The following is a 17,916-nucleotide window of genomic DNA, read 5'->3' on the forward strand; positions in this document are numbered from 1 at the left end:
AAAAAAAAAGGTAAAAGAAAACACTGTCAAACTGGCAGAGTCAAGGTACAACCTGACACCCTGTTAGGCAGGGTGGTGGTAGCAGTCCTCTGAAGCAGTGATCCTGTAGTAAAAGAGTCTGCTCTTCCTCAGGAAGTCCAATGGTGGCTGTGTAGCTCCTGTCCTCTGGAAATCCAGTGGGAAGCTGGTGTCTCTGGTGTTCAGCCTCAGCTTATATCCACGATGGGATGCTTGGTTCCTCCCTCTGGGTGGAGCATCTCACAATGGGGTAACGAGTCATGAGGCAGAGTGTTGATTAGGCTCATTAACAGAAGATAGTCCGGAGGGAGTTATCTCTGAGTCAGGCGGCAGGACAATGATGGGCAATTAACAGAAAGATAGTCTGGGGGGAGGAGGCAAGGAAACACTGCCCCACCTGATTTCAACAGCTGATGGGGATGGTAATAGAATACACTGCAACCCAGGACACTAAGGCACAGGGTGGTGCTGATGCAGCAGTGCAGTATCGCATCTGACTGGGTATGGTTTCACAGTGTGGGACCTTTGGCACCAGTGTGTGTTTACAGAGTCTCCGTGCCCCCTGGAACTGCATTCTTGCTCCCACACTTCACAGCCCTGCCCTCTCACTGGGGCTGACAACTGTTGCTGTAGCTCTGCTGGAGACTGGATCAGCAATCTGATCTGTTTTTAAAACGCGCTCCACTTTTGTTTTCTTTTGTTGCATTTTTCAGTGTTGTTGACTGGGCAGTCATTATAGTAGGTTGGAGTGAATGCCAGCAAGGAGGCAGAGCACAGTCTCCTTAAGTTTGTTTTGTTATCAAAGCCCACAGCCCCTTAACTCTGCCCCTGTGTGTGAGCACGGGGCGTGTGGGCTTGCCTGCACCCATCTGTTTGGGCATTCTCTGAGTTACATGGATGCTTAGAATACTTTTTAATTTCCAAAGCATATAAGTTTTGTATCTAAATCTGCAGAGGATCATGTTCCATTATCTGACATACTGAATGGTGAGCAGCACGTAGGCCCAAGGGGAACAACTGACATTTAAAATGGGGGCTCAAAATGGTGATTCCTGTGGGACATCAGTACAAAAATAAAATTAGTATTTTTAAGGGTCCAGGGATATTCTTTAAAGTCATCATTATTGTTCTGAGCCTGACTTCTCTGGGCTGTCTGTGGAGTGGAGAGAGCTGATCACTTTTAATTGTGACGCTGAGCAGGAGACAAATTTACCTACTCTGATCTGTCTTGTTGAAGAATCTCTCCACTGGTCATGAAATGAGACTAGAGAGTCAAGAAGCTAAAAGAAAAAAACCGTGAAAGTAGTCCTTATGAGCCATTCACAGTCCAGGACTTAGACATTTTCCCTTAAGTTTTAAAAAAGTGCAGTAACTCCATTTGCAAGGTACTTGCATCTTGAATGAAATCAACTAGATACCGAGAACCACAAAGGACAAGTATCCTGTTAATTGGAAACACTTCTGTATTGCTTTTCTGGGAAGTGGGGAAAATGTTAAAGACCAAATGATCTGTGAATCTGCTACAAGAAGGTTAGAATTTAAAAAACAAAACAAAACAAAAACAAAAAAAAAAAAAAAAAACAAAAAAAAAAACCAAAGCAGAATTTAAAAAATGGGACTAAAACCTTTGAGGACTTGCTTTGCTTAACTTTTTCCCTAGACAGTTTTTATTGTTTCCCATTCATTTTCTCTTCTCTCCTTTTCTGCCCTCATCCCCAGAAAGCTGTAGCTTTGTGTATGTGAGGGGTAGGAGCTGTATTCCTGCCAGAGCAAACAGGCAGTGTGAAAAAATTAATGAAGTCTTCTATTGACCTGTAGAGGAAAATTATAGGAATGAATCAATACCTTTTTGTCACTGATACTTTTCAATATTTTAGCAACTTTGTTTTTCTTCCTTGTCCTTTATAGGAGTCTTTTTTGTTGTTGTTGTTTTATGCTAGCAGTAGATAATGAGAAACCAAAGCTGGCAAATCACTTGAAAATCCTCCTGAGGCACAACACAGAAATTTCCCTCTCTTGCTCTTTCATTCTGTATGTGTGTACATATGGATATGTAAATCAAAACAACGATGTAGTGATTATGCAAATCTATGAATTGATTGCCTGGCAATCAGGAATACCTCCTGAGTATTTAAATACATTTATTTTATGTTTGAAGAAATTTGTCTTTACTGTATGTACATATCAGACGTCTGATCAAAATAGTGAAGTTCTTGACCCAGGAGGAGGGAAGAAAGAGAAAAACTACATGCTCTCATTTCCATTTGGTCTTTTTTTGTCTGTAAGGGTTTTGTTTTGAGATTTGAGGTCTTTCAGGGCCAATAATGTAGGATGCATGGAAGGTAGGAAGAGTGGTGTAAGAAATCTGGAAAATTAGTGCAGGATCCAAAGGGGAAAGTGGAAAATTAGCCATATATATAAACTTGAATTATCACACTAACAAAATAAGTATAGGATCGTGATGGGTTACATATTTCCTATCACATTTGTTAATTCCATAGGTTCAAATGACAGCTTGTGTCATGTCCTACTGCAATTTAACATGTGTCTCAAGTCTCAGAGACAGCAGCTGCTTTGTTCTGTGAAAGTTGCCCCTGGATTAAGGCAATTTTAAGTAGCAGAGTGACTGTATTTTCTGCTGGCACTTCTGTTGGCATTTGATGTTAAATTGAGGAAATTCCTCCTGCTGCAAGTTCTTCCTGCTGTTTGCCCAGAACACCAGTGGGCCCCCAGGCAGACACAGCTGCTTCACTTTTTGAGAAAGGCTGGAGGTGACTTTTAAGTAGGGGAGCAGCTGGTGCCTTCCCTGCTCCACTGCTCTTCTGGTGTGAGGTGACTGGAAAGTCAGTCTGTAGTTCCCATCTCTGACTGTCCCGTCTCCTCCCTTCCCAATGCTGTACCCTCCTTATAGTCTCAGTATGTTTTTCTGAGCCTCTTCACTTACTTTTCAGAATGATTTAACATTACCACCACATTTAAGTGATCTGGCTGTATATTTTTTGGTGTTGAGAAATTTAAGTGGTATCACTTAATTACAATGTGGGAGCAGTGGATTCTGACCCGGCTTGTGGCAGGGATTCCCATGTTCACTATGTTACAGGTAGTCTCAAGCAGTCTTGGAACAAATTGAAACCCCAGAGGTGAAAAAACCCCATTTATATTAAAGATACACAAATGTGTGCATGCTTCAGAGCTGTGAGGCATTACAACCTCATGGCTGTGGCTCTGAACAGCTTGACAGGAAGCTGCGTAGCTCAGTGTCAGGAGGTGCTGTGTCTCCTGAGCTGTTCTTCATGTCTTGTCTATGCTGGCACTATAGGTAAATTCTGAAACATATCTAAATAGTGTAGAGGAAATTCTGAGTACCATTTTATTAAAAAACTGAGCTGTCAATGTCCTGTAGTTTCTTAAAAGTTGGGTTAAGACTGTATGTTTTTTAGTTCTGTGTTTGAAAACTGTTAATATTGATACTGTTCAAACTTTCAATATTGCCCTTCCTGCTCTCTCTAAAACATCATCCTGAAAGGTAAAGATTTGAAACTGTTACAACTACCTGGAGAGAAGCCTTTTAGCATGGAAGGACTGAAGTGACCTTAACCTCAGTAACTTTCAGTCCTTCTGACAGAGTAGCACAAGCATGAGTTTGTTGAAAAATGAACCCAGGTGAACTCTGTGTGAATAAAGAATTATAGTAGAAGTATAATTAATTTACTAGTTACATTGTATTATTTATAGAAATACATGATAAAAATGAGATGAAATTGAAAAAACCTTTTAAATATTACTACTACATCTATTTTTCACCTTAGAAATCGTGGACGGCAATGTGAAAATGACGCTGGGTATGATCTGGACTATCATCCTTCGTTTTGCTATTCAGGACATTTCAGTGGAAGGTAAGAGTAATACAATTATGTTAAATAACTAAGAAATTTCTTTAAAGACAGTTTTATATGAATCGTGTACAAGTGAGAGGAGTGTTTTAAAAATAATTTTTTTCACAGCAAATGATACTGTAAGTTCTCCACCTGGTGACAAAATGAATTTCTGGAGGGAAAATTATTTACTCTCCTTATCTTGACAGAGACCTTGAGCCAGCTTTCTAAGTGTAGAAGTTCTGGTCATGTCTCTCAGCTACAGAGACAGAAACATGACTATATTTCTGAGCTTCTGAGCTGTACCCTTTGTGTTTGGTCCTATTTCCAACATGTTTGTAGTCCTGTCCATTTGTCATGTTCTTTGCAAATAAATATTATCTGATTATATCCCAGTTCTTTCTATCTATCACTTTTTCCCCTCACTGTTTCAGAATTTTTTTTTTAACTTCCCCTTGGTAACTGCCTCCAAAAAGCTTGTTGTTACAATATTTTTTAAATCAAGTCCAGACTTTGAAATTCTAGAATTCTAGAAACTAATCTCAATTTTCAACAAAAGTAGAATCATTTCAAGCTCTGCATGTTGTCCTGCCCACAAAATTTGTGGGATATTAAATGTGGACCTAATGGTTTATTTAATAATTTCTGACCTTTACTTATGCAGTCAGATGCCCATAGGGTTTAGACAATAAAGGTATTTTTTGGTCACTTAAACTTCCCCATAAGCAAATGAACTGAGACTACAAGCATATTTCATGTAGGCACCAACACAATCTTCTATGTCTACTTGTATTATATTTTTATTGGGTATTTTTCTCCAATATACAGTCTGCTGTCCAACCAATATAACTCCTTCAACTTCTAACATCCCAGAACTTCTGTGCAGGCTGAGACTCAAATCTTAACTGACCTCTGTATTTTAATAAAGTCCCAGTAGTCCATTTATATGACCATCTTTTAGGATTAAAGGTTGGTTTATACCATTCAGTTCCAGGTGGCCAACCACATTTAAAATGACAAGAAATTAATTACTTGGTTTATACCATTCAGTTTCACGTGGCCAACCACATTTAAAATGACAAGAAATTAATTACTTGAGCACTTTTTGAATTTTTACTTTTTTTTACTCCCTTGTGTCTTTTACAGAGACCTCTGCCAAAGAAGGGCTGCTGCTGTGGTGTCAAAGGAAAACTGCTCCTTACAGAAATGTAAACATTCAGAACTTCCATCTTAGGTAAACTTCCATTATTTCAAGAGGTAGAAGCACTCTCAAAAATATTATGCCAAATTTTTCCCACAGTTGTGTAGGTATACATTTGACAGAATTTTACCCTTCACTGTTAACTAGACTTTTTTTTTTTTTCAAATTCTCCTGCTCTGTCTTCAGAGTGTTATTTTGGTTAGCCTTCAGCATTATTTGCTATGACTTCCAGAGTTACTATTTAAAAGAAAAAGATCCTGCTATATATGGAATGACCATATTACATTTTTAGAGGTCCTTTGTATTATATGGGAATTCCCAAGTACTGCAGCATAGTGGCAGACAACTGTTTTCAAATGACAGCCACAGAGAAACTCTTCTGGCAAAAAGACCAGTATGTTGAGCGTGTGAATATCTCATTATGATGAATCAGTCTTTATTATTTTGCAATGTACATTACTATAAGGAGCATAAAATGCACTTAGTACATACACAACAGCAGCACTGTAAACACATTTGTTTACAGAATCAGGATCATAACCTAAGTTGGAAAATTTAGTGAAGCTCCAGCCTTGTGTTTCTGTGTTTTCATTAAGAGCTAGAATGGGAATTCCAAGCCATATACAGACTGCCTGGTTTGGGGCTTTCACTGGGCTAGTTCCTGAAGCTGTGCCACTGGCCTACCTCATTAAACTACATGAGTTGCCATTTACACTGTTTAACCATGTGGTCTTCCCTTCCCTGAGACCCTTCTAGTATTTAAAACAAGAGCTCTATATTAGTGTTTTGAATTAATTCTTAAGGTAGCACCTAAAGCACATTTAGTGACAGAGAAGATACAGGTCATATATGCATTCCAAGATAAGAAAAATTTGTTTGATTTATAGTCTTCTGTATTGTCTTTCAGAGATCTGAAATTTGGTGTTACTTTCCTAGAATATGCAAAGGTATATTTAGTAGAACTTTATATGGATCAATGGTATACTGTAAGTTACAGTGTCAGAATCTTAGTGTATATATGTACATATACTGGTCTGATACATGATATGGGGAAAACATCTTGAATGGAAGTACCTTGATTTATGTTTGGGTGGATTGGCTCTTATAGTACTACTTTGCTGGGGGCTGTCCAGATCATTTCAGTTTACACCTTTTGGGAAAAAAATAAATTGTTTGTTTGGTGCTTAGTTTGATTCGGTTTTACATTCTAGATGATTTTATATTATGCAGTGTAGGTATATTCCGCTTGGTTGTGTTACATTTTTTTGGAGATGGTTCTGTTATTTGAAGGACCTACCCAGACATCTCAGTAGTAGGGATTTTGACGGTCTTAACATGTTAGGGTCACACAATTACTACCCAGGACAAGGCCTCAAACCCTCAGTCCCTGTGATTGCTTAAAGGGTTTACATATAGTATCTTTCAGAATAACTGCTTCTGGCTGAAAGGAACCTCTCATAATCTTTCCAAAAATATGTTATTTGTAGCTCCATTCATTTCCTGTTCTGGCCACAAAAGGTAGGAGGACTGAAGTCAGGATGAAGAGTAAGAGCTCAGATCAAAGCTGTCATAGATGTGAAGTGTTTTAAATAAACTGAGCTGATTTATGATTTCTTACTTCTCTAAGCACATGGTTGTGCCAGTAAAATTCTCAGAAATAACAGAGGAAAAGCCAATTGCTTCATCAAATTCAAGTAATTGCAGGTTTGCTCTCCTTTGATTTTTTGAAATACGCTGTGAGTGTAATGGGAGATGATGCACTTTCATGGATGAATGTGTACTTGAGCTGTCCTAGAACACTGCATGAATTAAGCAGTTGAAATCAGGGACTGTTGCACGAAGTGTACATTTCCTAGAAAGTATATGGAGTCCTTAATTGTGTATGGACTTAATTGTGTATGGACTTACTGTAGAGTAAGATATGTACTATAGTTAAAGGACTAGAGTAACAACAGCTCAGAGAGCATTGACAGGACCTAAATGTCAGCATTTGACAGAATTCCTGCTTTATTTTAAGCCTTGAGCAAGGATCAAACTGTAAAATGCCATGACTTTGTTAACTAATTTTTTTCCATTTTATTTTTTTGTTGTAAAGCTGGAAAGATGGCCTTGGATTATGTGCACTTATCCACAGACACCGACCTGATCTTATTGACTACTCCAAGCTAAATAAGGTCATCAGTCTGGGTGGTACAGCATGCTGTCCTGCAGTGATTTGGCTGGCTTCTGGTTTGCTTAGCATGTTTTCTAAAAGACAGGCTGAGGAGTGCATACTAATTCTGACTCACTTTCTAAAGTCCTTCCCAAAAAAATCTCCATGACACGAGGGAGAGGACCTTCTGACTGTCCTGTGTCCTCTCCTTCCCATTAATGACTTGAGCATTTAATTGCAAATAATCTAGTCCTCAGATGCTGGCGGTTGATGAAGTCTTTACACTGCCCAATATGGATGTTAAGTACATTGGAATTAGCCATTTTCTGCTGATAGTAATGTCCATCCTGTTTTTATCTGGGGTAAATGACTGCAAATTGCAGACCAGTAAACAATGACATGACAATTAATCCTAAAATTCCTTAGAACAAACACTACCCTTGCTAATTAGGAATACACAGTAAGTTACTAGTCTTACCTATTCATAAAGTATTCTGTGATTCTCAGATTATAGTTCTATCTATACTTCAGACAAGTGGAAACAAAACCGATAATCTAACTTCCTTAGGTAGTACCTCATGGGGATTACAAAACTATTTTATTACCATGTGCTACTTATGGCAAAATGCATGTTTTCTAAATGATACTTTGGTTTGAGAGGGAGGAATGAGGAATGAGCAGTAATGTCAGAATTTCTTGATATCATTACTGAAGAAAAAAAATCTAGAAAGAAGTAGAATGTTGTTGTTTCACGTTAGGTCTCAATACACACATGCTGTTTTCTCCTCTTTGGAATGAATGCTTCTTGAGATCTCATGTAAACACCAGTGCAACAGAAATCTTAATCATAGTTTTCATCTGTTGTGTGCAACTTTGCACTGATGAGAGAGACTGGTAAAACATCAACTGTATTTTTCCATTCCATGCCCTTTCATTGCAAATTAGTTTACTAGTGGAATCAACTGTTATTAGAAAGTCCTTGGTGAAGGAAAAGATAAATGAATGAACTGAAACTATTTTAAAACTTAGTCTGCATTTTATATATATGTTCAATTTATGCCAGGGTCCCTGAAGTGTGCAGTGATGAAAATTAAGTGAACTTGGTATTGAACATGTAAGATTTTAATTTAGGCAGCTGTTAAGATAACTTCAGATCTGAACCAATGGGCAAAATATTAGCCATCAATACGAGCTTGTTCTTCAATTCTATATACAACCTTTCCTACAGATAAACAGAGTAATGGAATGACTAAGCTACCTGTCTCTGTGCACATGTGCTTATTATGCATGGTGGGAACAGAAGTGAGTTTGATTGAATTTGTGCTTTGAATAGTGGTACGTGGTACTAAAGAACATCACAGTATAACCATCCCATAGATGAGTGCTGAGAAAAGGGAACAGAACATAAGCAGGTCTCTTCAATGTTACTATTTCCCTCTTAGAGGTTTCCAAAATAACAACAGGTCAGGTTTCAAACTGAGGCTGAGCTGTTGCACGTAAAGCACATGCAGAAAAAAAATCCTAAAATAGGTCTTGCTTTTCTGGCTGTGTTTGATTGACTCTTCATTTTGGTTACATTAACAGCTGTCTTGGTGTCTTGTTTCTTATCTCCTGCATGCTGTCCTTTCCTTTTCTCACTAATGTGTTTTGTGTGAACTTGTAGCTGGAAAGATGGCCTTGCTTTCAACGCCCTTATCCATAGACACAGGCCTGATCTCCTTGACTATGCCAAGTTAGATGAGGTATTTCTTTAGCTGTAGCAGATATTTTTAGTTACTGTGGCTTGTAGTTTTGTTTAAAAGGATGGGTGATGGAAATCTCCAATTATTCAGAGGCTGCTATGATTTTAAAGCAATCCTTTACCAGTGGAGCACTATTTACTCCTGCACTTAGTAGCAAGCACACAAATAGGAGGTGCTCATCACTCATTCATAAGCAAAATGCTTTAACCTAGTCAATAGGTCTCAGTTAGATTTACTGTCCTTTTTACTTTGCTTTTCTGCAGCTTATTTTCCCAGTCTCTCTCTATAGACATGGGCATTGTTCAGAGTGGCTATGACCAGTTAGCAGTTTGTGACTATGTCAAAATAATAACAGCATTAATGGCATGAACTGCCATTTCACATAGCATGGTTTCCCTCCAAGCTGATATGGGAAGGCTGCCTTAATGGCAGCCCTAATCTGACACACTCTTTCATTGTCAGAAACAGCTGCCTGTAATGTAAGACACAAAATGTGTGCTCTCTGTCTGAACTGTTCTCACTGCTTCCTTTCTCTTTCCTTCAAAAACCAAAATCTCAAAACCAGAGGAAGTGCTTGAATTTCCGTAACCCTAAAATTCAGCTTATAGAGGCATTACGGACTTTTATTTCCAAGCCCAACCTGGCAAGCTTTGCTCCCTCTGGAGAACAATTCTGTCTGTGCTTACTTCTTCTCATGCATGCACCTAACCAGAAGGGAACTCAGGAGAAGTCATATCCCTGTGACGTACTGTGTAGTGGGCATAAAACAAGCAGTCTTGTTTAGCCTGCCGGTCCAGTGGCATTTAGTGTCTATATTGCTGCTGTACTTCATTCAGAGTTAGCTCAGAATTGAGCGTACACTGCAGATGTTATTTGTGTTCACCTCCAGAATGTATTTCCAGCAGAGTTCTAGTGGTAGATAATAGCTTATTAAGGTTTTCTTTTGAAAACATAGCAGCAGATGGACCAAAAGTTAATCTACCTAGACTCTGTTTTTTGAAGAACAATAGTTATGACTCCAGTTTACAGTCTGGAAAAACAGAAGCTAAATTTTAGTGTACCTCCTCTAGTCTTGCTTCAAGGAAAAACTTCTATCTTTGACTCATGATATTCTTTTTCTTTAATGCAGGATGACCCCATAGGGAACATCAACCTTGCCATGGAAATTGCTGAAAAGCATTTGGATATCCCAAAGATGCTGGATGCAGAAGGTGAGAGTTACACCTTATTGAAGTTTGTGTTGGTCATAAGCAGGACACAGTAAAATTTCTTTTTTTTTTCCTAGAAGATTTTCAGTATTCCTTCCATACAAATCATAATGTAGCAACCTGCTTCATTTTCAAAAAATATTTTCATTCTTTTCCCCATGCATTGGATATTTTCACTTGCTTTTTGCTTCATTATTTATTGTTCGTTAATGTTTGCCTTTATTATAGTACTTTGGACCTTAACCTCAGCACATGGCCCCACTGTGTTAATTGAGGTAAAATGAAGAATTGGAAGTTAGTCCTTGCCTTTAATAAGTAAAATTTAATATGGGAAATATAACTCTTACCAGCTTAAAGCATATTCAGTTTTTTAAATGTTTAAGTGAGGGGTCAAAAATAGAAACAGAAGTACAAAACTTTAAAAATATACTAACACATGCCTCCTCTGAAAGAGAGCTTGGTTGAGGGAAGCATTTTTTTTTTTGTTTATTTTAGTTCTAAACTCTTTGTAGTGATACTTTCAACAAATAATTTTTGTGTCTCAAGTTGTCTTGAGCGTTTCCTGAACTTCTTCAAGATAACCAAATTTTTGTACTCTGGGCAAAAAATGCTACCAAAACTATTGGAATTTTCCTACATCAGTTTAAAGCATTCTTCTCCAAGAATGGAGACTCAGCTCTGGTGGCTTGTCAGTAGAGCAGTGATAACATGAGAATTATCCAGAGCACTCAAACTGACTACACCTCCTGCTCTTGAAGTCTTCATTCGGAAAGTTAGACAGGATAATTTGGAAAATCCAGGTTGTAACCTCTTCATTGAAGAGTAGTTTCACTTTCATGCTTTAAAACTAATTGTTTTCATCTTTTGAACTGCAATTCCCCTTTCAAGCACCACTTAATTACTTTGCTCTGAAATACTGTGCAAGGAATAAACAGAGAAGTGCTGTCTCCTTGCCATTGAGCAGCTTTTACTATCTTTCTGCTTTCTACATTTTTTTTTCTCTTCTCTTCATCCTCAGTGTAAGAAACCTTTTATTTTCCTTGCCAGATTTTCTGCACATTCTATTCCTTATCTTACTATTCTCCTCTTGGCAGGGGAGGAGATAATGAAATTATATTTCTTCTAATACCTTCTAAGTGTTCACGGTCACTTTTTACTTTCTTTACTTCCACTGTGCTCTCCATGGAAACTTTGCAAAGCTTCGTTCACAGCTACATAAAGTAGATGCAAAATCAGTAAATATATTGGTCCTGAACCTAGAAATCTCACTGTTAACGTTAGAAATTGTCCCCTCGTTCCTGGGTCTTTTCAAGTTAGTATCTTCTCATTCCCTACATTGACAGGAATCCTTGCAGCTTGCACTATAGTCATTCATTACTCAGCCACAACTGCTGTAAAAACACCTTTTTCTGTCTTTCTCTGCTAAGTATTGAAAAGGTCCATTTTTACCCATGGATGCATACCTTGATTGCACCCACTTTAGATTTTCACTCTTTCCTGCCATGGCAGGGACAAAGCTATTTTTAGCCAGCCAAGCAAAACCCGCCTGTGATGTATGCTGTTAACTAAAAAGATGGGCTGGCACTGGGATTGCAGAACTGCTACTATCCAAGCTTTTCTTAGCACAAAATGTATTTCTGGACTGCAGGAGTTGTACAGGTTTCCAATATATGCCAGTACCCTGTCAGCCACAGGGACCCTGTGCTGATACTATGTGCAGTTCTAGTCTGTGACTGTCAGTGGCTGTGTTTAGCTCTGCAATAATTGCAGTGATTCAGATGAAGTTGCTTTGGAGTGGCAGCGAAGCTGAACCCAGTAGATCTGCCAGCCATGCCATCTGCTTGGAAGTTTCCACAAACCAGAAGGTAGCAATACCCTTCTGTACAGTCTCAGCCTTTAGATGTTTTGCCATTTTAGGAAGAGTTGCATATTTTTTGTTTGCTGATTCCTAAAGCTTAGGTGGCTTTGCACTCATATCAGTAAACAGATGCAACCTGAGTAATGGTGTATTTATTTAGAATCCTTACAGCACTGAGGTGACACCATTAGCATAATCAGATGAAAGTATCTTGTGAGAATTTCTGAGCAGTTAACCCTCTTCTCTCCATACAGATGTAGTAAACACTGCCAGACCTGATGAAAGAGCCATTATGACTTATGTTTCCTGTTACTACCATGCATTTGCTGGTGCTCAGAAGGTGAGATTGTAGATGGATCAGATCTCATCCTTCACCTTCTGTCTTGTTTCTTTCAGCAATTTTTCCTTTTCTGATCTTTTCCTCACTAGTTACTAGAACAGCATCTTAGAGCTGAGCTCATTTCCTGTCGCCTCTTTTCTCTGTGAGCCACTGTTTTAGTAGAGCCAGTAGTAGTCCATCCATTTGTTCCATAGAAACAAATCTTCCTGTCTCATCTTTCTGCATATTTACTAATAATATCCAGTAGGTTTTTGATAGCTGGTTACTGAATGGGATAGAGGATGATATTCCCTTTAAATGATATTATGTGAATTCATTTGAAGCACCATTAAAAATGCAAGGTGAAAATACGCAGAGTGAAAAAAAATTTCAATAGTAGAATGCCATCTTTCTTCTCTCTGCTGGATATTATTTCTGCTACAGATGTCAAAATCATCATAACATGCTCAGAAAATAAACCCTTCTCTTATGTTTTCAGGATTGTTTTTAAAATGTTAAATGCTTAATGGTAAGTACAAACAGCAACATGATGCTACTATGCAAAACAGACACAGAAACATATATAGACATCTCAGACAAGCTCTGGAATCATGTCATAAAGAAAAGAAGGAAAATTCTAAAAAGCAAGGCGGTTTGGAGTTGGGCATACTTCAGGTACTGGTAATATAAGGAATACTGATATATAATGCTAAGGTTGTAACTAATCCAGGTGCAACTTCCAGTGAACATCTCCCCAGATCGAAATGTAGTCTGCCTTTCCTGTGTCTTAGTCAAAACCCCTACAATCCAAGTCACCAGACATACATGTGTCAGTTCTTAAGCAGTCAGTCTTGTTAAGGTTACTCCCCCTGTGGCAATACTGCAGGATTGAGCTTATTAAAAAAAATCCTCCTCTTTGTATGAGCTTATACTGGATTTTTAATGTATTTTATATTCCGTCAGCACCCCTCAATCTAACATTAAATTTATTACAGCTTTGTAGAGCTTCTAGAATACAGAGCTATGGATAAGAAAACAGTAAGAAGGACATGAAGTTATGCATTTATTTATTCCTCCTATTTTCTACTCCTCGATTCCTTTTTTTCCTGTTCTATTTTAACTTCTCCCCCCTCTTGTAGATATTGTGAACACTCCCAAACCTGATGAGAGAGCTATCATGACATATGTGTCCTGCTTCTACCATGCTTTTGCTGGAGCAGAGCAGGTATTAATCAACTGTCCCTTCAGGTTGCTGTGTTTTTGATCGGTTGTTTCACATTTCCACTAGCTTATTTAAAAAAACCCCAAACAACTAATTTAGTACTATGTGGTTTTAATTAACATTTGCAAGTATTACTTGAGCACTAATATTTGTTTTTAACCAACTCTCAAACCTGTTTTAGTTAAATGTGTAACAAATTAACTTCTTTAATTCAAATAGAGATTTTGCTTCTAATTTTGGGTCTTTATTTGGAAATTTTAAGGACTGTTCCAGAAAAAATGTGTTTGAAGATATTGTTTAGTGGAGTTGTTGCTTGTTGCTACAACATCTTATGTGTTTTACTGCATAATAGAATGTTTGACTTTTGGAGATGGAGACTTACTTATGCTGAGTAGTAATTTAGGGCTAGATTTTCAAAGATGCCTAAAGACACAGAAGGACACAGAAGACATCCAACACAGTATTTGTGCCTGGTTCCCACTGAAGCCAACAGAATTATTTGTGGATGAAAGTGCTAGTATAAAAGACATGAATAACAGCAGCAGAGCTGTTTTCGGTGAGATTGTCACTTATAAATGTGGCATTTCCCACTCTTCTGCTTCATACATTTCTAGCCTACAAATGGACATAACCAAACTTATGTTAAAAAAAATAAAGAACCTTTAAAGTAGTTGATATTTTCCCTTCATCCTCAGGACTGAATTTCCCTTCCTGTTGGCTAGGTCTCCTATACCTTACCACAGCACAACTACACTGTTGCACTCTCTCACTTCTGGGTATGAAAGTTTTGCTATTTGTGCAAAAGGGGAATTCCAAATACTCTTTAACACAGGAGTCTACATGAATATTTATTTGATTAGATCATCAGAGTCATATTTGTGTGAAAGTATTGCTCTGTGATATCAAACTAGTAAATTTTAAATATGGCAGAGCTACACAGTGCCTTCGCATATAAATTTGTCAGGAGGCATGAGAAGATTTGCTGTCAGTGGTTGAGCTGCACTTGTTCTCAAGGGTGTATGTACATATGATATGCAGATATAGAGTGGTCTGAGACTCCTGCATCACATGTGGTGTCTTTCCAGTGTGGCTAACAAATCTAATACTTTTTGGATGTGATTTTAAAAAATAACCTAATAGGATATCTTTAAGACTTGCCTAAGTTGTCTTTAAAAAGAAAAGATTTATTAGACAACTATATAGTAAGGCTTCATTGTACAACAAAGGGACCTCTGTGCTGATCCATGCCTCATTCAGGCCTTTGGAATCTATGGCTGCAGAAGGAGGGAAAATGAGTATCTAAGCAATCTAGGAGCATAAATCAACAACTATAAAAGAATGTGATCTTTTATTTGCAGCAGCCACATTCTCTCTCTTTCTCCAAGCCTATACCTTTCTCAGAATGTGTTTATGAATATGTCCTGTTTATTTGCTGTGTCTTACAGGCTGAGACTGCAGCTAACCGGATCTGTAAGGTGCTTGCTGTGAATCAGGAAAATGAGAGGTTGATGGAAGAGTATGAGAGACTAGCAAGTGAGGTAAGAATGCTCTATGTGTAATGCGGTGACAATTATGTCCGTGAAATATTGAAAGATGAAAGATTCATGCACTCTCTTCAAGACAGGAAAGTGGAGACACTGGAAGGGTAAATCTCACAGTGGCAGGTTACAAAGCCCAGGTGCCCAGGATATCAAGTTTTAGGTGATTCCTTTGCCACAGACTTCCTGTGTGACCTTCAGCAAGTCAGTCAGTCTTGTTAACGTGCCCAAAAGTGTCATCTGTCTGCCCCAAGACCAAGCTTCCTGTCTCTCTAATCTTGGAAGACAGCCATCCTTGACCACATGCGGAACATACAGATCCTGTCACTCCAAGCAAGCCCATTGGCTTTTTGTACTGCAAAGCACACCTGGAGAGGGTCTGTCAGGTTGTTCACAATTCATCTGTGAGCACAGACAGCAGATGAATGTACAGATGAAGGTATTCCTCCTGTCCTTTCTTGTTTTATGGCAAATCTGCTGAGCAGGACTACAGATATACAGTGCACAAGTGAGAGCTTTGTTATCTTTTATGCATAACCTGCAAAAACATACTGAGGTCACAGCACTACTTTCTGTATCTAAATTTGCACTAATGGCCTTCCAAGTGAAGATTTTTATATGACTTGAGGCTGTTTCTGTCCTGATCCCATAACTATGACTACCTGAAAAACCAAGACCAATACTTTTGAAAGGGGTAGATGATATTGGGTAACTCAGATTTTGAGTAATTAGAGACACCTTACATGTGTCTTAATCTTTCTGAAAACCAGGGTATTTCTAGAAATACCTAGAATATCTGTGCAAATTTGCTATAAAAGTATTGTTCAACTTTGAATATCTTGTGTTTACTTGCCATTAAGGCATCAGTACCAACTGAAGTGAATAATATTAAAATGGAACAAAATTAAGATTTGTATGTTCAAGATAGCCTTTTCTTCATTGTTTTTCCATTGTCTTGATTTGACTTGTTTATGTTGGTTTGAAAGCTTTTAGAATGGATTCGCCGGACAATTCCTTGGCTGGAAAACAGGACCCCAGAAAAAACAATGCAGGCTATGCAGAAGAAATTAGAGGATTTCCGGGACTACCGCCGCAAACACAAGCCTCCCAAAGTCCAAGAGAAATGTCAGTTGGAGATCAATTTCAACACCCTGCAGACAAAACTGAGAATCAGCAATCGGCCAGCTTTCATGCCATCAGAGGGGAAAATGGTTTCAGTAAGTAAAGGAGGCATCAATATTCTGTTTGCTTCATCAATGATCTTCCAAAAATGTCAACATGAAGGATTGAAGGGCAATTCTAAGTCATCTTCAGAAACATCAGTTTGCTGCACTTTTTCAACACCAAACGCTTTTTACATATTCCCTTTCATTCTAAATCTTGCTTTCTAATAAGCATGCTCCTGCCTCTTTGAAGGCTTTCACAAAAGCAAGTTATCTGGAGATGCAAGACGATACAGAGCTTCCTTTGGCAGTGTTATCAATACTCCTGTATCAGTGAGGCCAATGGTTGTTTATTTAAGCAAAACTCAGTGGTTTCGTTGACCTTTTAGTCATCAAACTTAAACAAACAGACAATGCTCAATACATGTTTCTGCATTTTTCAATTCTGCTTTTTTTCTTATGTCTATGAAGATAAGAAGAGTCAGTACCAAGAATCCTCATCTGCTGATAAGTACTGTGACTTGACTGTGGGTCAAAACATTTCCCGTTGAATATAGCAAACCTGTTTCTGTACTCTACTCTATCATTGTGTTTTGGTTTCTCAGATTTCATAAACAAAAAAAAATTGCTCCGTCTGACAAGGGCCATTGTCCACTCCCCGTATGCAGGAAATAAGGGCCCTGTTACTTCAGCTTCCCACTCATGTCTCTGAGTTTGCAAGGAAGCTCACAAAACTTTGTGAACTACAGAAGGTGAAATGAATTTGTGTTCCAGGTAAAATACGCACCAAATCCTCTTGATACTAATTACTTTGCTATTGTCAACTTGTGAAAGCAAAGCACTTTCATTTTGATAACAGATAGGGATATCATAAAAGAACACACACATTGTAAAATGGAGGTAAAAGCAATATATTGTGAAGACATTGGACACATAACCATGCTCAAAAACCATTTCTATAGGGGCTCATTTTGTGACCCCATCTGAATGCAACACACTATGAGAAGCAGGTGTCTGCACTAAAAGACAACTGCCTCACAACATTTTCTCGGATTCTGTGATTTTACAAAATCTGAACATAAAAACTTCTCTTTTTGAAGCCAAATTGTGAAGGAATCAAAAATCTGTAAATTTAGATAAAAAGAGGTTATAGTTTCATCCATCTCTCCCATGTATTCTCTTCACAGGATATTGCCGGCGCTTGGCAGAGACTTGAGCAAGCTGAGAAAGGCTATGAAGAGTGGCTGCTGAATGAAATACGACGGCTGGAAAGACTTGAACACTTGGCTGAGAAATTTAGGCAGAAGGCTTCCACTCATGAACAGTGGGCATATGGTGAGGAGAGATGCCTTTTAACATTTTTAGTATTTTAATGTTCAAAGTTGAACTGTCAGTGCTGAGTATTTGCCAGCCATGAACTCACTTATAAGTAGTTTGGACAGTTTCAGACAACCTAAAATAGTAACAGATAAAATGTCAGGTTTTGTTGACTGTAGTCACAATCCTAACTTGTTGGCATGTTGCTAATGAGATGTAACTGTAAAAATCATACTTGAGGTAGTGATTCAATGGGAATATTCTGCATTTGAATAGAGGCCATTACTGCTGATGTATTCCTAT

General features: G+C 38.2%; 1 protein-coding gene across 8 annotated transcripts in view; it reads left to right on the plus strand.

Annotated features, from left to right (window-relative positions):
* ACTN2 (actinin alpha 2) overlaps positions 1–17,916 on the plus strand; it is a 69,530-nt gene that overhangs the window by 27,489 nt on the left and 24,125 nt on the right. For 3 of the 8 annotated variants that reach the window (XM_042025314.1, XM_042025308.1, XM_042025311.1), the window contains exons 4-11: positions 3,828–3,914; positions 5,040–5,127; positions 7,190–7,268; positions 10,118–10,199; positions 12,309–12,394; positions 15,041–15,133; positions 16,120–16,350; positions 17,484–17,631. In XM_042025314.1, the coding sequence (XP_041881248.1) occupies positions 3,828–3,914; positions 5,040–5,127; positions 7,190–7,268; positions 10,118–10,199; positions 12,309–12,394; positions 15,041–15,133; positions 16,120–16,350; positions 17,484–17,631 (894 nt within the window). Of the gene's footprint in view, positions 1–3,827; positions 3,915–5,039; positions 5,128–7,189; positions 7,269–8,909; positions 8,989–10,117; positions 10,200–12,308; positions 12,395–13,512; positions 13,599–15,040; positions 15,134–16,119; positions 16,351–17,483; positions 17,632–17,916 lie in introns of all 8 variants that reach the window. The other 5 variants (XM_042025307.1, XM_042025313.1, XM_042025310.1 and 2 more) reach the window with 2 other exon arrangements.

Source organism: Corvus kubaryi, unplaced genomic scaffold (assembly GCF_017639235.1).
Source record: "Corvus kubaryi isolate FWS band 111438036 unplaced genomic scaffold, C.kubaryi_AGA036_p1.0 37266, whole genome shotgun sequence".
NCBI lineage: Eukaryota > Metazoa > Chordata > Aves > Passeriformes > Corvidae > Corvus > Corvus kubaryi.